Genomic DNA, 22,406 nt, shown 5'->3' with positions numbered 1-22,406 from the left:
TGTCTTAGCGTTAGAGTTTGAGATCGTTAGAGTGTCAGATCGTTAGATTGTCAGATCGTTAGATTGTCAGAATGCCAGTGGATTTTGCAACTTTGTAGTCTCATATATGAAGTATTTGGAGAGTTTTGTATTGTTTTATTTTTATTATACATTGATTGCTTTGTTATAAGTAATCTCTATGGCTTGCTAGATATATCGATTTACAATTATTTTAGCTGATTGTCTCATAATTGTATCGCAACGTTGGGTATTGGATTGTATTCATCTCTCTGTATTTAGCTTTATTCCGTAGTAAGTGAGCTTATATGTACAGTTCTTTTCTTAATAGAGGTACCCTGTTAATTGCTTCCAGTATGGACAAGTGCCCTTTTGAGCATGGACCCTTCATGGTATTTCCGACAGACAATTATACCTGTTTTCTTCGGAAGTTCAGTAAAGAAGTTGATGGCGGCTTTGTTCATTGATTTACAAACCCCGGCCCCCATTGCCAAAAAAAAGGGTGTACAATAATTCTAGTATCGAAATCCCTTTATGTCTAAGAAAATGCTCCTTCACTGTTCAAATCCCGAACTGTTTACAACTGCTGTTTTATTCTATATTTCAAGGAGATTATAAACTTACAATGCAATGGCAATGAATACAGGCTTTTTAGATCGAGTTCTTGCAAATTTATGAATCCTTGAATTTTGACTCAATATTAGCATCAAGAATAAGAGTCAACAATTGTCATAGCTTTATCTATACAAAAATAACTAATATTCTAAATATTTTAATTCTCAATACTTTGATGCACGTTCAGTAAACAGTAAACTAATCCCTCGTATCCAACAAAATCCTCCTCCCCACCCTCCTTCTCCTACTATACTTTCACATCTCAATTCCACTACACCCCAATACTAACCTTAACATAGCTCTCTACTGCCATCTCCAACTCACGCGACATTTTTGCAATCGGTTATATCACTTTTAACTCTCATACTGCGGCACGGGTCTACTCACCCACAAAAACAAACTCGTCTTTCCAGGAAATCAACGGTTTTTCAGTGTTTGTTGATGGTGTTCTTTCTTGGATAGCCATAGTATTCAGTGGTTTAAAGTAGCTCTATTGTCTTGTGAAGAGGTGTAGTAGATCCCGTAGTCATGGAGAACCCACATGAGCAAGCACAGAATGCATTGCTTTCTAGAATCATAAATAATATGGTATGTTGACACGAGAAATACAAACGAAGAATATCTTGTTGTTGGTTTCAATAGAGAGTCTATAAACTAGGAGAAATACCTATTAAGGAGATATTATATGTTTCTACGTGTTTCTGGGCATTTTCTTGATTATTCAAACCCACTGTCCCAACTGCTACTAACAAATCCCAGGAAAACTTGAACGAATCCGTAGTGACCATCAACAAATGTCTCCAGGAAGTCAATAGAAACAACTTGGACACCGAGATTTTATCCCAGATGTGGGAAAGTTACCTTCGTAATGCCGAGTTTAACCTCGAGGCGACGGGTCAGAAGAAGGATCCATTATAAGGAGTTTATTCCTAGGTATCCACGCAATGTCGTATTAATGACGTAACTAATGGCAGAACCACTGGTGGTTCTGTAGTATATCAAAATGGGTGCAAACCCCGGTCATAACAAAGCGATAATCATAGTCAGAGTCCGTTCATCTGACACCTACAATGGGATAGAATCCACAGGACTAAGCAAATAGAGCAAATTCGGAATTGCTGGAACCATAGATGAGGCCATTAATCTAGGGAACACAACTTTAAGGAATACATTCTACCCGTCGAAGTCTACAATTCTTTATATCAATAGGTATATTAACCAATAACTAAATGTATAGTACAAATCCGATGAATAATAGGAAGAAATACAAGAGTTCACTCTTGTGATATGAAATATAAACGTAATGCCGGGAATGGAGAGGATTTTGCCTTGAACTTGTATGTGAAAAATCGGTTTCTCTATGACCATACACCAAAGTGACTTAAATTACAAGCATATAGTGCCATATTTTCACCGTAGAAACACCAACAAAGCGCCAAACCTCTCGTCTGATTGTAACCATCGCACATCTAGTTCTGGGTTGGTAACAATCCAAATCTCTTCTTCAAAGTAACTCTCTGTCTGGAGTACTTGTCATCTGGAGAGAATCTGGCTGGGTGAGCAGACTTGGTGATTTCACCGTCAGCGGTGATTTTCTCCAAGGTGTAGATTCTCTTTCCGTCTGGTCCTAAAGTGTACATTAAATGCATGTTGCCTGGGGTCTTTAACTACTCTGTAACACTGGAATAACTATAAGTCCACAAGAACTAATCTATAACAGTAACTCACCATAAGAATGGTAATTGTGATAAAGAAGGTTTTTGAAATTTTTTTGATGATGAGCTAGGGCGGTAGGGACACGACCGCGACATAGCTTTGGTGCTGTTTAGGTGGAGGTGTGTAGTAGTATATTAGGACTTAGGGTGTACGGTGTTTATCTCTGAATTGATAGTTATCTTATTATACTGCCTTTCTTTGTTCTTTCTATATCGTTTACTTAGTTGGGAATTAAAAAAATGCTTAAAAAAAGGGTTTACAGTTTTTATTCGTGTATTCATTTGTTCATTTACTCACATGAATGTCGCTCCTTTCTTAAGTAGGTTGCCTTACGGTGATTTATATGTAGCCACTGTAGATGGTAAATGTTTCGGTTCTGGTATCATTTGAACTTATCCAATAGGTGGGAAGAGAGGAACTGAACCCTGAGAATAATACCAATCAATTGTTGCAGATATCTGATTTTTGATTTTTTTTTTTTGCATTAATTAGATAGATATGGTGATATCAGGTTATGCCAACTCTATTTTGCGACAAAACGTCAATATTGCTTGACATAGTTCAATTCCATCATAAACTGATTTTTGAGTCAATGCTGTGCCGATTGGTCAATTGGTTTACTACAGAAGGGTAATGTTGGTTGAAATGGGAGAAGGAAGAACAGGCTATTTTCTTGAAAAGGTGGGGACGTTTCGTCTGAATAATACTGTAATAGTTAAGAGAAAAGTACGTATGAATGAAGGCGTTGAGAAAGGAAGGTAAGAAATGAAATGAATGAAAAGGAATAAATATTATTATATTAGTGAGTTGTAGTACCCAGAAAAATGTGTTTGTTATGTTTATATTGGAGTAGTTTCTGTTCTGGTTGTTTACTTGTTATTAATTACATTACGGGGTATCTCCTCTCTGGAATTTCCTTTATGTATATACTGCGGTACGGGTTTTATGGGGTTCCATAGGGTTTTTGCAACAGTTTATGGAAAGTTAGGAAAGATGGGTACATTATAGGGGTGAAATTCGGATGGAAAAGCTAGTTCTAGAGTGAGAAATAAACTATGAGATGAAGAAAACGAAATATAGAATCTAATATTTACTGAAATAATGGCGATATTACTGCCCTAATCGATGCGTTATCACCCAAGTGGAACCACGGCTTTTGCACCCAAATGTCGCATTCCTTTGGGAGTCACAAGTTACTTTTACTGTGATTATCAGCATTTTATGGAATAACATCAACGGATGCTAAAGATTAGTAGGATACTTTATTCTATCTGAATTCCCCGATTCTCGCCCTATAGATAAGTTCACACTTTTCAACCCAATTCATATCTCTCCCTCTCTTTCCATCCCCACCTCCAACGCTGATGTCGCATTCTGCCTTTACCCACTCAAAAAGCCAACCACCATCAACACAAACCCCCATTCAAAAAAACCAAATTTCCATGTAATCTCCCCAAATCAACTCCAAACCCTACTCCCACCCCAAACAACACCCTTTACTTATTTCACCAATTTTCCCCAATTAATCCTCCCTTTACCCATACTCCACCAATATATACATCTCGCCATACACTCAATCACCTTCTGCACATAGCACCCACATAACGAGACATTTTTCAGATCACATAAAGAATTCTGTGGGTTATTTCACAACTTCTTTCCTTCTGTTTCTCCATAGCATTCTCGTGTGGTAAGCTGTTTTCTGCCCCGGTTGCTGCACCAGCATACACCCGTCATCAATGGCTCCTCCCCCCAAAAAAGACGCTTTTGCGGACTTGTTCCAGTCGGCTACATCGACTAATAACTCGTCGGCCAAAGTGAACAACTTGTCAATGCTGGAAAGACAAAAACAACAGCAACAAAAGCCCGGAATTGGAGCTTCAAATTCCACCTGGTCGAACATAGACGTTCTCTCGGGTGCCTCCTCGCGAACAGGCTCGCCTATTGCTGCTTTAAACCCTACAAAACCACCACAATCTCGTGCTTATCTGCCTTTGGCACCATCGAATGTCTCCACACCACTGTCGTTGGGTTCTTCAAGTTCATCGTCTTTGAACGGGATAAAACCCACGAAACCAGTGAACGACCCGTTCGACATCTTCACAAGCAACGCATCACCACCGTTAAAACCCCAAAATGGTATCTCTACCAACCAGCATCCTCAGAAACAACAGCAATCTCAATCTGTGACCACGCTGTCCAATGGAATGTCACTTTTAGACGACGACTTCATTGATGCCTTCCCAGTGAGCCAACCACCACCACCACAGCAACCTCGTAGACAACCTATAGCACAACCAGAACCTGAACCGGCTCCACGAGTACCACGTCATTCATTGAACACGTCATCTCCTGCTCCATCAAATTCGTCAGCTCCAAACTCAAGAGCTCCTTCACATCGTCCTTCGCCGAGGATACAGACAGAGTCTCCAACAAGCAAGAAAGATAGCGTGCTAGCAGGTTTAGTCGATATCGGGTTTTCCATCGAAGACGCAAACGAAGCTATACTGAAGCAGGGACTTGACCTTCAGGCTTGTGTAAATTACATAATGAGTAAAAGCTCTGCTCCTAACAGTCGTACATCCACTCCGGGTGCAAGTCATGGAGCCAGTCATAGAAATGCAAACGGCGGCAGACCAGGCGAGGTCTACAACTTGAACGATATGTCTCTGGATTTTTTCAAAACAGCAAATAAGCTTTTGTACAAGTCCAAGCAAACAGTTATGAAGAACCTCGAGCTGCTTCAACTTTCAGGCTCTTCGGCGAACTCGTCAACATCCAGTATTCCAGAGTGGATGAAAAACCAGGAAAAATATAAAGCTGATGCTGTAGAGAAGAAGTACGGTCATGGTGAAGAAGAGTTAGATTATGGCTCGGATAGTGAGAACATTAATCAGGAGGAAATCGAGAGATTCATGAGAGCCCAAAAGGAAAGAGACAGAGAGAGAGCGAAGACCAGGTTTGATAACATTAAGAACAAGGCTCTTCATATGTCTGGATCACTGCAAACAAGACGGAGTAATGATCTCTCAAACGGAGCCACAGAGACCTGGGACGACAATGAATTCGGAAGACCTCTTAACAGGAACCATAGAGAAGAGCAAAGCTCTGCAAGACACTCATCCCCTCTCAAGAGCACTAGACCAATTCCTTCAACCAGAGTCGAACAGAATAGAGAAAGACTCGCAGACACAAAGCTGGCCATAAATAGAGTTCCAACGCCTTCAAGGAGTCCTGTCAGTGCCCCAATTACTCCTAGAGCCCCAGTAAAGAAACAACAGCCTGCTCCACAAAAAGAACCAGAAAATGTTGATTTGTTGGGTATTTCGTCTTCGAGTGACTCTAGACCTAGCTCTTCCTTGCGTGACTCTACTCCTTTGAACCAATTCGAACAAGTAGACTACACAACCGCAAAAGAAACGGCTCAAGTAGCGTTCAAATCGGGTAATTACAGCACTGCACTCGAATCGTATTTAATCTGTTTGAACAAGCTTTCTCCTAAGCATGAGCTTAGAGTCATCATTTATTCTAATTTGGCAGTTGTGTACAAATTAGTAGGTCAATTAAAGCAGAGTTTGGATGCCATAGAAAGTGCTCTTCCGCTCATTTCTGTTGAGGAAGAAGTGCCTAACTCCAAGTTCACAATTGATTCTAAACCTGTCAAGTACTGGTACACTAAGTTGATCATCACCAAAGCTGAGGTTTTGGAACTCATGGAAAAGTACGAACTGAGTTTGGATCACTACCAAATTTTGATTAAAGAGTTGGGTGTTTTGGATAAGAAGATTATGGATGGAAGAAGAAGAGTTGACAAAATAGTTAATCCTGATAATCATAAAGTTAAGACGAGTGCTCCACCGTCGGCACCGAAACCAGCTCCTCCTTCTAGACCTTCTTCTGTTGCTCCTAAACCAGAAGTACCTGATATTGATCCACTCGTTAAGGATAGAATAGACACCCAAATCCAGAACTGGGCCAAGTCTAAACAGAATAATTTACGTGCCCTATTGACGAACTTAGGAGAAGTAATTCCTGAGAAAATTAATATGAATCCGGCATTGCGTAATTTGACCACAAATGAATTAATGTTGAATAAGCAGGTCAAGATCCAGTACATGAAGGTTATTAGCTCGATCCACCCGGACAAACTAGCATCGCAATGTAAAGGCGACAAGGAGGCCGAATTGGTCTGCAATGGAGTCTTTATCATTCTCAACAAGTCATGGGATGCATTCAAGGAAGAGAATTCCATGTAACTTCCTATAGTATGTACATAACTATAATACATTAATACAGTAATGTTATTGATATTGGCACATGTAGCTCCATTCCTAAGTAAATAGAAAGCTGTATTTGCATTCGACTGGAGTTCTATGTGGGGGAGTACTTTCATATTCAACGATTCTATCGCAGCAGATCTTATGGAGTCAATTTACCGTACAAGTTGGTAAATTAAAATGTTCAAACACCATCAATATACTAAGAGCTGTAACCCCTTGAAGAATATGCCATCACATACGCAAAAATACCAACTATAAAAAATCTCTTCATATCATATTCAATTCACTATTTAAATAGAACACCTGTAAATAATAAAGGAAACCCAGTATTCAACACATGACAAACAGTCCCATAATGTATCCTATAAAGAATATACCCATATGTATATATACCCATGGTGCTCCAATTTTATCTGACAATTGTTTTGGCAATATTTTCCAGAATTACTTGATATGTATTTAATTATTCCATTTTCAGCCTACTTTCAACTTATCTTAACCCACTTTCAGCCCATCTGCAACCCATCTGCAACCCACAAATTCTTAACCAACGTGGTGACATCTCTTGGTGACATCTACTATATTTATCATGAATGCACCCATCAACTGCTTCTCCAAAGTAACCAAGTTTACCCAGGATATCTCTTAATCGGGGGAAGTTCCATCTTTCATGCCCTTATTTCTCCCATCTTTCTTTCATATTAACCATTCCATAACCCATATTTCTCACATATTCATCTCACTTGCAACCGCTTTCAACCCACACTTAGCCCATTCCATAACCCATATTTTAAACTAAATTTCAACTAATTTCATCCCTCTTTCAACCTACATTCAACCCATTGTCTACCATATTTAACCCCAATTACAAACCACATTTCCCATCCCACGCCCAAACCCCTATTTCAACCCATTTCAACCCATTTCATACCACTCCCCCTCCCTCCATTTTTTTGCAACTATCAGCCTGTATACACTGGGTCACGTGAAATTATCGAAATATCACTTCCTCCATTTCAATGGATGTAGAATAAGTGATTAGAAACAACTTGTACAACAAGTCTTTCTTCGAAGTAACGTAGCTGGGTAGACTGTAGACCATGAGCGAAGATATTGAAGAATTCAAAGCGTTGACATCGACGTTGCTGGCGTTTTATAATTACCATAATTGGGAGACTGAGCAGCTAATCAAACCCCGTAGAATCAAGTACGGTTCGTTATCACAAGAAGAAAAGGAGTTGGTTCCGTTCTACCCAAAACACACAGAACACATGCTTATGTGTATTGGCATGAACCAGCAATTTACCCAGTCTTTGGCTACGAATATTGCTCAGGATTGGGGTGTTTCGCCTAACCCATCAGATTGGGAACCTGCTACCAACAATGAATATGATAAGGTACGGTCTACGCTATTACAAGTCTCCAAAGAATGGAGTGATGACGGAAAGAAAGAAAGAGCTATATCGTACGATAAAATAGTGAATGAGTTGGTGGAAATGTACCCAGATGAATCTACTCGTCAGAATATCAAAATTCTTAATCCAGGATGTGGATTGGGAAGATTAGTCATGGAATTGATAGTGAAGGGCTTTTGGTGCCAGGGAAATGAGTTCAGCTATCACATGTTATTGACGTCAAACTTCGTCCTCAATCACTGTAAGTTTGCTCATAGTTACTCGATATTCCCTTATTTAAGTAAATCATCGCATGTGGTCAAACGGTTGAACCAGATAAGGCCGGTATCCATGCCCGATCTTAACCCAACTCTCATTCATGAGTTGTCAGCAAAGAACCCACATATTCCATACGAAGACTTGATGTCAATGACAGCAGGATCATTTACAGACTTATACGGTCCTGATAACTTGGAAGTATCAGATACTTACACTCAAGACGCTGTGGCGAACGAATTCAGAAGTACTAACAAGGAGAATTTTGATGTGTTGGTTACAAGCTTCTTTATAGATACAGCCAGCAACGTTATAGACTATTTGAAAACAATTCATTATTGTTTGAAAACTGGGGGCGTCTGGATAAACTTTGGTCCATTGCTATGGCATTTTGAGGACGACTATTCCACCAAATTCATTACAAGAGATGGCCACAAGGTACAAACCATCATGAAGGGATTAGAGTTGACGAGAGAGGATTTAATTGAGTTAATAGAAAAGGTTGGTTTCAAATTCGAAAAGCATGAATCAGACATTGAATCCACATACTGTGGTGATATAAAAGCTTTGGGTTCGTTCGTGTATAAATGTGAGTACTGGGTATGTCGAAAGGTATAAAAGAAGGCATCTTCATGTATGAAAAGTATGATATATTAATAATTATGACTTTGAATTTAAATCGCTATTGGAATGATATGAATAGAACTATAATGAAAAGTTAGTCCTTCAAACTGTCTAAGTCGATTGGTTCTCCAGTAACCACGACTGCGTCATAGATTAAAGTGGTGATAAACTCGGACAAAGATTCTCCTGTGATCTCTGGCTCGAGGTAACTTGCAGCTTGTTCGAATTTGTGGTTCTTTGATCCAAACTGCTTCACCAATTTGTCAACTTCCTCCTGTAAGATAGTTCTCATTAACTCAGGTGTAACCTTAGAGTTGATGTCAACCAAGTCGGCTTGATGCAAGACCCATGAATGTAATTGTAAACGGGAAACCTCGGCAGTAGCAGCATCTTCCATTAAGTTGTTTATTGGCACACATCCTAATCCTCTGATCCAGGATTCGATGTAGCACAAGGCAATAAACATGTTCTCTCTGATTCCTTGACTGGTAATCTGGCCTCCCTGGATAGTAGTGTTAGACAAGTCCGAAGCAGTAACGTTCTCTTCAGGTACAATATGTATTTGGTTAGGAGTTGGCATATGCTTGTCGAACACTTCGTTAGCAAGAGGAGCTAAACCTGGATGTGCTACCCAAGTTCCATCATAATGCATTGTGACCTCTCTCAACTTGTCGTTGTGGACCTTGGTAATAGCTGCTTGGTTAGCAGCTTCGTCATTCTTTATTGGGATCTGTGCTGCCATTCCACCCATAGCATGAACTTGTCTACGGTGACAAATGTTGATTAGACGTTCACAGTATGCTTTCATGAACGGAACTGTCATGGTGACTTGACCACGATCAGGCAATAATTTGGTAGGGTCATTTCTTAATCTCTTGATAGTCGAGAAGATATAGTCCCATCTTCCACAGTTCAACCCTGCCGAGTGGTTTCTTAATTGGAAAATGATCTCTTCCATTTGATAAGCTGCTGGCAAGGTTTCAATTAAGACTGTTGCTCTAATGGTTCCACGAGGAATTTTCAACAAATCTTGGGAAACGTTGAAGATATCGTTCCAGAGCTTAGCCTCGAGATGGTGCTCCATCTTTGGCAAGTAGAAGTATGGGCCCCTACCTTGGTGGATCAACTCTTGTGCGTTGTGGAAGAAGTATAATCCGAAATCAAAAATGGAACCACTAATAGGTTCTCCGTCCACCAACACATGCTTCTCTACCATATGCCAACCTCTTGGGCGAACAAGAAGTGTTGGGATTTCCCTATCATGAGAGTCGATAACCTTGTAAAGTTTTCCGTTTTCCTTGTTCACAAAATCGATTTGATGTCTAATAGCATCGTATAAGTTGACTTGTCCGTTAATTAAATTGCCCCAAGTGGGGGAAGAACTGTCCTCGAAGTCACTCATATAGGTCTTCACAGGAGTGTTAAGAGCATTCACGATCATCTTACGCTCTGGAGGGCCAGTGATTTCGGTTCTTCTATCAGCTAAACCAGGTCCTGGGAAAGCACCTTGCCAAGTTGGATCTTCTCTGACTTTGACCATAGTCTCATCCTTCAAGAAATCAAGTGGAATGCCGTTATCGAGTTGCTGTTGAACAACTTGACGGTTCTCTAATAGTTGTTTTCTTGTGGAGTTGAATGTACGGTGGAGAAGCACCACGAATGATAAAGCCGACTTCGTGAGAATGTCTGCTTGAGTAGTAGTAGAAGGTTCGTATTCTGCAAAACGAGAAACTGGGGCTAATATCTGTACGCCCTCTAATGGGGAATAAATTGGCTTGGACTGAATGGTCATTGTGGTTTACTTCTATTTGTATAAATAATGCTAAGATGGTTCTTCTAAACCAAAGCCAGTACCACCTTCTAACGTGGGAATAGCCATATTTATATCCGATTTACAACTTCTCCACAAAACAACCCATCCTCAGCCCGACTCACCATGCATTTCAGACCAACTCCGAACTGGCTCCGTCGTCGTGACCGCCATTACTGGCAGATAATAACCAAGATAAGCTCATCCTGCAACTAAGATGACATAACTGCCATATAACGGCTCCAGGCTATATGGCCATCCAAGATATACCAACCGCAACCAACCAAATACCACCGCCACCTTCTACTACTGCCCGCCAAGCCCCCCCCCCCCCCCCCCCCATTCCACTCCCATATCGTATCATATCATCCCATCTTGCTCTTTCTCCGGAACCGTCCCAGAAATACTAACCTACCAGTTGCAAGGTTCCAAGGGTCAGAGTCAAAAAAAGACACTCTCGACTTTTTAACTCTGGTCATTTTTTGCGGCAATCCACTCCGGTGATAAGCAGCCCAAAACGGAACACTTCGCGGTCCGAACAGTTATTATAAGAAGATCTCGGAGTTTTGTGCTGGTGGCTAAAGATAGGAAAAGATTGCCTGATGTTTGGGTTTGGGAGTAGTCATCGGGGCCGAAGGAACGAGGGTACCGAAGTCAAAATCTGGGAGAGTTTGGGACCACAGCGAAAGTCCGTAGTCCGAAGCACTCTTCTAGTTAGGGTAGGAAAAGCCGCGGAATAGTGTTCTGCACCGGGTGATGTCATCGGTTATCTAGTGGATGGGTATCAGTGGAAGACTCGTGGATTGTTCGATAACACCAAAGATGATTCACAGAAACGGCGGATGACTCCGGGTTGCGACTGGGTTTTCGACACTGGATAAAGTTACAAAGCAAGAAAGTACGGAATAGGATAGACGGAATCATCGTGCATTTTTGGTTGTCTTGTTGGCTTCTTGTCTACAGAATACGATTTTGTTACTTAAAATCCATAGGTTTCATATTTTCTATAAATGTAGCATCGGACCGCAGGCATTATGAGTCAACTGTGGGTAAAAGGTAAGCTTTTTTGTGACTCTACAACTTTTTGACGACACCTTCTTGTAAACGTTGGCTGATAACAGTGTCCTCATCGGACAACACTCCTGCTAACTTCAAAATTTCACTGGTTTTGGTGACCACGGACTCCCAATCGAGCTCTGCTTCTCCTAATTGGTCGTTGAACTTAACGGTCTTGGACCATTCTCTGGCATCCTCCTTGGAGTAGTCCAAGTTGGTTCCGATGTACTCTACGGCTTCATCGACGTTCTTGTTGTAGTAAGCCACACCCTGGTTGACGCTGGTAATGAAATCCTTGATAGCCTGTTTGTTGGCAGTCAAGGCCTTGTTGGTGACGTTTATGACCCATGATGGCCAAGGAGTGTAAATCTCTCCAATTTGCTTAATCTCTTTGTTGTCGTAGTATTTCTTTGAAGTGAAGTATTCCCACATGAAAGCATCGCTGTTTTGTAACTCGTTGTCGCTGTCAAACTTCTGGTTAACAGAATCACGCAAGTTCTTGAAGTTGGATAAGATAGGGAACGACGAGAAAGGCTTGTTAAACTTCAAGTGGTGAGCCAACACGAAGCTCATAACGTAAGAACCAGAGCCGATTCTAGAGACTCCAATGGATTTTCCTTGCAATTGCTCAGCAGTAGTTAATTCACCACGCTTGGATCCCGTGCTGATAGCCCATAATAAAGGAGACTTCACGTAGGTGTCAATCAATTTGTAAGAATCGTTTCCCTTGGCGATGTCAGCGACAAAAGCCTCAGTCAATCCGATTGCAATGTCGACTTCGTTCTCATTCAACAACTTAATAAGACGTCCCGAGCCCTCAATGACCTTGACCCATTCAATTTCCAATCCATAGCTCTTGTAGTAACCCTGTTGTTCGGCGAAGAACAATGGGGTTGAAAAATGCTCTGGGATGTATGCCACTCTCAATTTGGTGACAGGCATTGTTTGAATTAACACTACTCCTATAAAAGATCACAAAAAAAGATGACAAAATTACTAAAACTACAGCTACTTACACTTACCGTGATTCTTAGTTACTCTAACCTACAGTTACTTGTCAATTGTAAGATACTCTCCAATTATCACTCCTGTCGTAAAAAGACAATCTGAAAAACTCTCGATTTTTCATTATGTCATAACTTTGCTATCAGAATTTTTCCGCGGAGAAATGACGTTATTTCCGAAAGCTGGAGAGAAGAAGAGAGTTGATGGACTGTGGCATTACGAGGTTAAGAGTTAGGTGAAGATGAGAGAAGGTTGAAGTTGAGGTAGAAGGGGAAGTGATATTGAAATAGAGAGTTGAGTGGGTGAGAATAGAAAATTGGAGTTTGGAGTTTGAAGTTGAAGTTGATAGTGAATGGTCGTACTTATATAAATGAAAGAACAGGAGTCATATGAAAAATTGGACTCTTCTTTTCTTTGATGTGGTATCTTGGTTTAGCCTTAATTGGCTGAAGAATAGAGTACTAGTAGTTAAGAAAGGGCTAGTAGTTGTTAACTTTATTCTTCTTTGAGTGGAGTGGTAGTAGTAGTACTACTACTACTGAAGTATCAGTAATTGTAAGATTCCTCTGATAATACGTTAGAAATACCAGCACTAATAAAGTCTATTCATCTTTCTCGCTTATTTTGGGCATTTTGGGCTTAATTACCATCTCTTATTCACTGAATCAAGCATACCTACTGCGTCTCGATAGTTTTCACTAAATCTTCTCTCCTTTCTTGGAATTTCGTATAGTTCACCTCACTACTTGTTACTACTTTCTATTGCCTGTTACTTGGCTCCTCCCTCACTGTCACCTCTTACTATTTCTTACATGTCCCATTTCTTGCTATTTCTTGTATTACCCTAAAAGGAAAGATTCAGAGATCGTGCTAAAACACTAATTGACATTAACAAAATGAACTATATATAAAACCAGGAACTAAACTAGGAGCAACTTGTATAAAGATAATGTGCGTGCAACAACGTTCAGGCCAAATTCCGGCTTATTATCGTGACCGCTGCTGCCGACGATGCTATGAAATGAAGGTGAGGTCCCAACGGACTAACGACTAAATGTCTAAAGAATCGGATTGAGAACGATTGACTGCTTACCGAATCAACTCAATCGTCATATAAAAACGACTTTCTTAACATGCACATTCACCAGCCCTATTGGCTGCGACTGAGTTGGACGTCAAATCAATTCTTCCTTCTCCACCAGTCTGGTCCGCCGGAGCAGCTCCATTGCCAGCATTAGTCTCTGGAATTTTGCTGCCTATGCCGATGAAAACGTCGTTTACGTTATACGACGTCTTGGCTGATGTTTCAAAGAACAAAAGGCCTTCCTCCTCGGCCAAACCCTTTCCTTCTTCAACACTAACCTTTCTCAATCCATCTTCTTCATTGTCATCTTCCACCAAATCGTACTTGTTACCCACCAACGCGATGGTAATGTCCTTTGATGCTTGTTCGTGTAATTCTTTGACCCAGTGTCTGGCTTTGATGAAAGATGCTGGCTTGGTGATATCGTAGACCACTATGGCGGCCTGGGCGTTTCTGTAGTACATAGGAGCCAACAGGGCAAATCTTTCTTGGCCAGCTGTGTCCCAGATCTCGTATTTGATGGTACGCTCTCCAATGGTACACTTTTGGGTCAAAAAGGCAGCACCGATTGTGGGTTCTTTGTTTTCCTGGAAGTCGTTGGACACGAATCTCAATACTAGAGATGACTTCCCGACGGCTGCTTCACCGAGAAGCACCAATTTGACGGAGGTGGCGGGATTGGGGAAACTCATTTCTTTGATGGCAACGGCTGTGTTACAGAAAGACGGCTTCTTAGTATTACAACAACTAATGCGGCGGCAATGATAGAGAGCAATGGAATGTTTCTCTAAGTGAACTTTTATCCAACACGGAAATCTTTGGATCGATTTAATACGGTCTAATTTGTATGTTACTAGACCTAACTACACGTTATCAGTGCTTGACTACACCAAAAGGGGTGTGTATAACCTCCTTTTTTGATGATCGGTTTTATCTTTGGAAGGGTTGGTAGAATGGGGCGGGACACGACGTTTGGGGGGAGGGCAAATCGAGAGGATGTGTGGTAGCGCTGTGTGTCATGTGATGGATAAACGATGGAACAGTTGATATGAATGGAGTGAGGAGGATGAGTGAGGATGATGAGTGAGTTAGCTACGATATTGTGAATGTATTGGGGGAGTTAACTAACCAATGTGAGGGAGTTAAGTGGGAGTGAAGTGGGAGCGAATTGGCAATGAAGCGAGTATTTGGCAGAGGTGAGGAAAATAATCGGACTTGATTGAGTTCAGAGTAGAGATATCGTAGTAGTAGTCTTATGTGTGATGTTTGGGTTTATGTATGGCACTAAAAACTGAAGAGATGAATATGAGATGAGAATGATGACAATGATGAGAATGATGTCATTTGGGACAATTGGGATAGTTAGGGCAATTGGAACATTAATTAAAAGTAATGGAATGAAAATGCAATAATATTATAAATATGTATATATGTATATATATATATAGATATCTATATACATATACATAATATATACAACTCCCCTTCGATTATATCCAACCCTTGCCTCATCTTCTCTGTAACCTACTACATCAAACACTACTACAAAAATACATGAGAATCCTTCCCAATTCGATTGCTGCACACGCGAAAAACCGTTCAATGATTGCAAAACCCAACGACCCGATAAGCCCTGACATGCGAGTGAGGTTGTAAGGAAGTCCACCGTCTGGGGTATTGGTGCACAGTATGCACATTTGAGTAAACAGAGGCAATTGGCGGAGATGGCGGAGCGACGGCGCCATAAGAGGTTCTATGTTTCACTAGTTCTCAATAGGTAAGCACATGATTATATTTATTACCAGGCTCAATATACAACTTTACGTGGGTGCAGCATTACTTGGATACTGGTAAATCGTTGCTCCACACGATTTTTGTCCCAGTGAACCGATCACCTCTTGGTTTCTGAGTTTCTTCCAATCAGCACCGAACTCGGAGGCTTAAACTCTAAATAATTGTTCTTTTTCACCTAAATTCTCCAACATCCGGCTAAGCCTGAATACTTAGACGTTTTTGGTGTCTCGCAGCCAATTGGAACTACGCTTCAACCATTTTCAAGTGACTTGTTATTCTCCTTTTGGATTTTTTTTCTTTTTACTCGCCACTTCCCTGCCAATTCTTCCTATTCTGTCATTTTCTTAACCATACTGCTTTCCTTATCCTTTCTTTATCCGGTTTCTCCCTGTGATTATTCCCCCATCAGAATTGCTCCACTCTCGTATAGTTTCCCTCCACACAGGAACACTTATACTGAGGCATCTCATCTGAGCCATGGGCATCCATAGACAACGAAATCACCTAACGGAATGTTAAACTATTACCGAATGATAAATTATCATAAAGAATATACAACACCGAAGTCACACATCCACACAAACTCTTCCAAGTCTCATTATATATGGAATATAATATAATATAATAATATATACGTATATTTATATATTTCACTCATTCCGAACTATCCTTCGCTCTAGCTCCCAAAAGATGTCTCTTCCACTTTCTTCAATCATACCTCTTCTCTTTACTACATCTCTCTCCTTCTTCACCTCTCTCCTTCTTCACCTCTCTCCCATCCATCCCGTAGGATGACAATGGTGCCATTGTCAAGTAATGTGACCCAACCCCATATCAAACCATTTTTAAGGATGTGTTTATACGCACTCCCCCAGGTGCTAATTAGTGATCACATAGATTTAGTATAAGCCAGTTATAAGGACCACGAATCCCCATATAATTGAAAGGAAACATCTTGAATGCACTTGTCGTTCTGCACCAATAGCCAGTATCTGGATTTCCGAGCCGCTTTTTTTGTCCGAGCTTGATTCCATCCTCGCTATTGCACCCCCCTCAAATCTATCTACCACAATATTCAATACCATAGAAAACGCTCACACCAAACTAGATTCGGTGTATCTAGCGACGTTGAGCCGAGTGAACCTGTTTCCTCTGTATTCCATAATTCTCCAGAAGATTCAGTTCTCAATCAACACACTCTTTAAAAAAATGACGGTGACGCCGCAGTTCTTGCGATTACCCTTGGCTCTGCAGAAGGAAAACTTCCATCAGATTAACGAGTTAGAGGCAGCTCGGATTAAACAGGGTCTCAGGCATCCTGGTGAGTCGGATTGGGCCGTGAACGATGGCACAGACAAAAGAAATGCTTCAAGAAACAGATATGCAAACGTGTTTCCATATAATAGCTCTCGTGTGAGATTGCCCGTCGTAGGAGATGGAGCATCAGACTATATAAATGCATCTTACGTGCGGTTACTGTACCCAACCCTAGAGGAGTCATCAGAAAGCGAACTGGCAGACTCAGATGAAGTGGAAATTGAAGCTGAACTTAAATCTCAGGAAATACCGCAGTCCAAAAGTAATGATAGCGACAAAGAGAGCGACAAAGACGACTCTAGGGAGGAATCTTTTAACGAGTACATCGCTGCTCAAGGACCATTGGAAAACACAGTAAACCAGTTCTGGAGTATGGCTTACAATGAGTCAGAGAAACAGAATAACGATGTGGTCTTGATAGTAATGGTAACTCCGTTGACTGAGAGTGGAATGATTAAATGCGACAAGTATTGGCCCGACAAAGAGAATCCCACTTTGGATTTATCCCACAGCAATAAGAAGGATTCCATTGATATCCCGGAGTTGCAAGTCAACTATATCAAAGAGTCGTATGACGACGTTGGAGACTTCCTATTGACTGAAATGGAATTGGTATCACCAACGAAAACGAAGAAGGTTTATCACTTCTATTATTACAAGTGGGCCGATGCCAGAGTGCCGCCTTCCTTGTACCCTTTGCTTTATTTATCGGAAGAAATCAATGCCATTAGAAAATTGGCAGTGAATGCTCCTACGCCTATTGTCCATTGTTCGGCTGGAGTTGGCCGTACGGGAACTTTCATAGCCATCGACCACTTGTTTAAGGATTTTGACAAATTCATCAAATTATGCGAGAAGGCAAAGGCTAGCAAGGAGTACGATGTTGTATATGACCCAATATTCCAAACTGTTTTGCAAATGAGAGAGAAGAGAATGATGATGGTCCAGACGGCATACCAGTTCGGTTTTCTTTACGATTCAGCCAAAGGCCTTTATAAGGATAGGTTCCAGTAACCTTACAATGTAACTATACAGATTCAACGACTCGGTTATAGAGTATATGAGCCAATTAATAATTAATTCTACTATGATATGGGAAGTGTAGTGTTAGCGTTTTATATTATCAGAACTGGAAAGTGCTGCACTTGGCGACGTATTACATATGGTTTCTGATAGCAATAAGTTACTAGTTCCCCTGTTCGATCAACAATTATACTTATCTTTTTGATCATCAGTATTATCGGTTCTTCGTGTCTAGTTTATCCCATTATGCATCAAGGCAATATGCGAGATTTTCAAAGTCTAAGTTTTGCAATTCGGCGTCATTTGAAAAACACGAATTCCCTAGCCCAACTAACGAAGCTTTCCCTGTTTGAGATACATGGATATTAGGAAGACCCACCTTACAATGGATGATACCTAACAGATGAAGCTCTTGGAGCCTTTCCTTGATGGTTTCATAGACTTCATCGATTTCACACTTCTTTACTGGCAATTTTTTACCAAGATTTTCATAAATAAGCATGCGACGATCAGGTAAATCATTCCAGAAACCACTCGCAAAAAGTGTTGGGAAGTTAGCGGCATATGGCGACTCCTTGATCTTCCTGTTGAATTCAAGCTCGGTAAAGAATTTGTCATAATATAGTTCCTGGTTGAAACCAGCGTTGTGAGTTCCTACGTAAACAGTAATGTAATCCTCTAGATACCCAAACTCTTTTAAGTACTGATGAGATCTTCTTCACTCTTGTAGAAGAATCCTGGAATTGCAGATTTGAGAGTGATACCATCCTTTTTTGTTGTTGGATCATTTATTTCAAAGAATTTAATGTGCAATCGGCCGTTGGACCAAATCTGTACTGAGTGTACACGACATAATACCTATGTCAAACGGCGGCTAGTTGTTTGCCTCTGCATCCTCCAAAGACCTTGATGGCCTCTTAAGATGTGCATGATGAAGCACCTAAGAATGATCTAGTATCGCGATAGGCTGTTAGTTCCAGCATTTTTAACTTTGGTATGTTTGAAATGGTATTAATTACCTTCAATGGACTTAATAGCCCACCAAGCGCTATGATCGAATATCAAGAAACAGTAGACTCTGTGATGATTTTTAACTCTAACTTAATGGAAAAATGGTAACAGAAAGTTTCTTTAAGAGCGAATTTGTAAATAGCTAATTGTGTAGTCAATTGTGTCGTAGGTGTTATCAACCGCTCTGTGGATGAAGTCAATTTGCAGTTTAGTGTAAATGCATTAGTTCAAACTTGTTTTGTATACCTCTCCTGCACAGCGATTGCTGCAAAAAATCAACCTTCTGCTTTTCCTGTATTTCACAGTAGGGGTAACCAATACCTTCTCTACACAAGAGGATCTGTGGAATACACTATCAACAGTTAAGTAGGAAAGTTGACTGCTTTCTCATACTATCAGGAGTTAAGTAGAAAACTTGAATGCTTTCTCATAACAAATTTCTTGATAAGGACACACGTTCTGCTTAGAATGATGGAGCCACACCGTGATACTGCCTGTCTTTCTCGCCGCATAGTCAAGATCCCAGATGACTGCCAAATGCTAAAAGTCACCATAGATTCTCTTGGTGAGAATTAACTCTCTTAGGAGAGATAACTAAATAGGACTATTTGTAGGAACCTCCATTTTTCATGACAAGGCACCTTTAGAAGATTAACTTTTTAACAAAATTTAGTTACTGAAAGGCACTTTCTCTCAAAATGAAAGCTTGTGTTCTTAGCTGAGCTATTAAAAATACTCCATTACATGTTTGTAGTTGGGAATCCAGTTATTAATACGAATCTTATTATTCATACTTGTACTTGTTACAATTTACGCTGAGCAGAGACACATGAAAGTAATACTTGGTATGGTTAGAAATAGAAGATTTTTATACATAGTAGATGTTTATACATAGTAGATGTTTATACATAGTATATGTATAGTCTCACCACATTCAAGCACTGTTCATGTAGCTACCAATCACCAATGCCACAATGCACATCTTACACTGAACAGTACCCGCACACATATAAGTTCTTAAATACAAACAGACGGACATAAACTCAGCTAATCATCTACTACAAAGTTATCACCTCAAACAGCGTCCGTAACTTCACCACTAACTTTTCACCACTAACTTTTCACTCCTCCACTCTCCTACTCCTCCACTCTTCTTCTCTTTCACTCTTCTACTCTTTCACTCTTCTACTCTTTCACTCTTCTACTCTTTCACTCTTCTACTCTTTCACTCCTTCACAGTTCCGGTGTTCCAACATCTATTTTCCTTTGTTTTTCTTCATACACTCACATCTCGCCCCTGTTTTTCATTCACCGCCGTCTTTTCCCAATGCGTAAAAAGTGCTGCAAAAAAATACCAATCGCGTACTACTCACCATAGATAACAACATATAACAATAGGTGGGTGGAAGTACTGGATAATATGGGAAGATATCCGAAGAGAATGGTGAATGAGGATGGCACTGACAGACAACCAAGCTTGCTGGTTGATAATATCGTGGAGCAGATCGAAAATGAATCTGGTTTATTGTATGAAATCACGGGAATAGGATGCGATCCATTCAGTAAAGACCCTTTGGAAGAGACGTCAATACCACCACAGAGAGAAGCCAACACCACGACGAAGATTAGGGTTCAAAAACAAACCATGGTAGATATCTTGATATCACTCTGGAGAACCCACCATTTGCAGACCAGAAACATCCAAGAAGACGCCATAGCTGACTGCTATGGTACAACTGCGTTGATGATGTGTGAGAAGTACATGGCTTCACAGACTTGGCAAATAGACGTCTTAGCAGACCAATCAGTACTATGCCACATAATGTATATAATCACACAATGCTGTATGCGGTTAGACAACTACATAGATGTCACTGGAGATTTAGACTTGGTTCATAGGCTTCGCAGTTGGACTACCCAACAAGACACTCGCCATGAAGATACTCATATGATCTACAGATGCAAAGGGATCACGAACGAACCTGCCTTTCTAAAGGTTCTTTTGACAAGTAAGATGGACAAGAAACCTTTAATATGGTCGCATACCACCAGTCCTCTACTTTCAATGCCACTTATTACAGCTCAAAAATATCCTACAACCAGCGATCTTGATGATATGGAAGACATCCAGCAAGGCGAAACCATTGCAGCTTTCGACGACAATAAAGAGAATGAGGAACCATACTTCGTGGACGAGAAACGCAAATTCCGTAAAGTGGGCCCCAAGAAAATCTCAGCTCAATTGAAGCTTAAGCAACGAGAGGTGAGTTGCTTAATTGGGTTGAATGGGAGAAGACTTAATAGTATTCGTGAGATGAGTGGTTGTTGCATCAAAGTGTTACCAGTCAACACTGACAAAGAGGGTGGACTCTTGGGGTCGTTATCGAGGAGGGAAACCTCTCAGACCATAACTATTACTGGTTATAAGGCCAATGTGGAAGATGCCCTTGCTACAATGGAACACTACGTGGTTGTTTATCGACAAGGAGACTCTAAGTTCATGTAAGGGGAGATCAGACGTCCTAAAAAGAGTGACGATTAGGGAGAGACAAGAAACAGATGCAAAAAGATGACTTGTGCAAGAAGTAAGAACGAGGATCTGAACTACACAGATCTTCCATAAATTGATAAGATTCCCTGTCCACATAGCAACTGGAGAATCTCCTGACTCGCAGTTCTATTCCATCTCTCGTATCGCTACCATGATAATCTTTTGGATCTTCACGATCCGACTCCGCAGCCACAGCTCCCGGCTGTAAATTTCTATAATTTGCACCGATGACGGTTAGTGCGACCGGATGCTAAAAGCGCATTAAATGGGAGTTCTTGGGGCACGAATCATTGCAAAGCATTCAGGCCTTCAGAGGACCTCAATTGAAGTGGAATTCAAGAATATGGGAGAATATATGATGCTAGTACCCCCTTCTTCAGAACTTGTGAGTCTCTAGCAAGCCCTTTTCTTACTTCGAAGCTCCTTTCATTCCATCTACCAGCACTACGCGTTACTACCGCTTACCAATCACCACCGACCCCTTGCGTGCCCACTATTATTTGTACATCACCATGTCACAATTTCAGCGTCGACTCCTTATTCAACCACCGTTTACATGGCATCTATGCGACTCTTCTTCACATTACAGGCACAACACGTACCAACCATTCTCACTGTCTATTACTACCCACAACACGTACCACACATTTCAATACTCTACTACCCACTTCAGAACAACAACTGCTTCTCTCAACACCACCATCACCCTCCTCCTCCACCGCCATTGCTGCAAAAACCGGGTAACCCACTACCACCTCCGCCAGCGTAATCCTCAGCCCAGTCCTACATTTACCCACATAACCTCTTTCCCAAAACGTTTTTAGTTATGCCTGAAAAATTTCTGTGAGAAGAG

The 22,406-nt window shown here is 40.8% G+C and overlaps 10 protein-coding genes across 10 annotated transcripts; 5 read left to right on the top strand and 5 right to left on the bottom strand. All coding sequences in view use genetic code 12, as the record gives it.

Moving 5' to 3' along the window:
• The first annotated feature begins 1,073 nt into the window (after positions 1-1,073).
• On the top strand, positions 1,074-1,841 carry DAD4 (Dad4p). The gene is made up of 2 exons (XM_064917960.1): positions 1,074-1,200; positions 1,372-1,841. The coding sequence occupies exons 1-2, from the start codon at positions 1,141-1,143 to the stop codon at positions 1,528-1,530; spliced, it is 219 nt and encodes a 72-aa protein (XP_064771888.1). The 5' UTR covers positions 1,074-1,140; the 3' UTR covers positions 1,531-1,841.
• NOP10 (snoRNP complex protein) lies at positions 1,842-2,334 on the bottom strand. Its single transcript, XM_064917959.1, has one exon. The coding sequence runs from the start codon at positions 2,259-2,261 to the stop codon at positions 2,082-2,084; it is 180 nt and encodes a 59-aa protein (XP_064771887.1). The 5' UTR covers positions 2,262-2,334; the 3' UTR covers positions 1,842-2,081.
• Positions 2,335-4,067: 1,733 nt separating this feature from the next.
• FGR32 (Fgr32p) lies at positions 4,068-6,851 on the top strand (the record flags this gene model as incomplete). The annotated part of the gene is made up of 3 exons (XM_064915945.1): positions 4,068-4,672; positions 4,742-5,346; positions 5,491-6,851. The coding sequence occupies 3 exons, from the start codon at positions 4,068-4,070 to the stop codon at positions 6,582-6,584; spliced, it is 2,304 nt and encodes a 767-aa protein (XP_064771886.1). The 3' UTR covers positions 6,585-6,851.
• Positions 6,852-7,505: 654 nt separating this feature from the next.
• Positions 7,506-8,946, top strand: RJT20DRAFT_63360 (S-adenosylmethionine-dependent methyltransferase). The gene has a single exon (XM_064921025.1). It carries the CDS (start codon positions 7,709-7,711, stop codon positions 8,894-8,896), a length of 1,188 nt encoding a protein of 395 aa, XP_064771885.1. The 5' UTR covers positions 7,506-7,708; the 3' UTR covers positions 8,897-8,946.
• On the bottom strand, positions 8,947-10,809 carry RJT20DRAFT_63359 (malate synthase). The gene has a single exon (XM_064921024.1). The coding sequence runs from the start codon at positions 10,692-10,694 to the stop codon at positions 8,997-8,999; it is 1,698 nt and encodes a 565-aa protein (XP_064771884.1). The 5' UTR covers positions 10,695-10,809; the 3' UTR covers positions 8,947-8,996.
• Positions 10,810-11,501: 692 nt separating this feature from the next.
• On the bottom strand, positions 11,502-12,981 carry RJT20DRAFT_63350 (uncharacterized protein). Its single transcript, XM_064921023.1, has one exon. The coding sequence runs from the start codon at positions 12,708-12,710 to the stop codon at positions 11,787-11,789; it is 924 nt and encodes a 307-aa protein (XP_064771883.1). The 5' UTR covers positions 12,711-12,981; the 3' UTR covers positions 11,502-11,786.
• A 920-nt stretch (positions 12,982-13,901) lies between these two features.
• On the bottom strand, positions 13,902-14,549 carry VPS21 (Rab family GTPase; the record flags this gene model as incomplete). Its single annotated transcript, XM_064918882.1, has 1 exon — positions 13,902-14,549. The coding sequence occupies one exon, from the start codon at positions 14,547-14,549 to the stop codon at positions 13,902-13,904; it is 648 nt and encodes a 215-aa protein (XP_064771882.1).
• Positions 14,550-16,860: 2,311 nt separating this feature from the next.
• On the top strand, positions 16,861-17,982 carry PTP1 (tyrosine protein phosphatase; the record flags this gene model as incomplete). The annotated part of the gene is made up of 2 exons (XM_064915633.1): positions 16,861-17,129; positions 17,271-17,982. 2 exons carry the CDS (start codon positions 16,861-16,863, stop codon positions 17,980-17,982), a joined length of 981 nt encoding a protein of 326 aa, XP_064771881.1.
• A 253-nt stretch (positions 17,983-18,235) lies between these two features.
• Positions 18,236-18,921, bottom strand: RJT20DRAFT_3784 (uncharacterized protein; the record flags this gene model as incomplete). Its single annotated transcript, XM_064919913.1, has 2 exons — positions 18,236-18,669; positions 18,897-18,921. 2 exons carry the CDS (start codon positions 18,919-18,921, stop codon positions 18,236-18,238), a joined length of 459 nt encoding a protein of 152 aa, XP_064771880.1.
• A 1,227-nt stretch (positions 18,922-20,148) lies between these two features.
• Positions 20,149-21,570, top strand: RJT20DRAFT_131219 (KH domain-containing protein). The gene has a single exon (XM_064917958.1). It carries the CDS (start codon positions 20,423-20,425, stop codon positions 21,506-21,508), a length of 1,086 nt encoding a protein of 361 aa, XP_064771879.1. The 5' UTR covers positions 20,149-20,422; the 3' UTR covers positions 21,509-21,570.
• The last annotated feature ends 836 nt before the right edge of the window (positions 21,571-22,406 follow it).

Source organism: Scheffersomyces xylosifermentans, assembly GCF_036884685.1.
Source record: "Scheffersomyces xylosifermentans strain CBS 12540 chromosome Unknown RJT20scaffold_8, whole genome shotgun sequence".
NCBI lineage: Eukaryota > Fungi > Ascomycota > Pichiomycetes > Serinales > Debaryomycetaceae > Scheffersomyces > Scheffersomyces xylosifermentans.
This window is presented reverse-complemented; position numbering and strand designations above follow the sequence as displayed.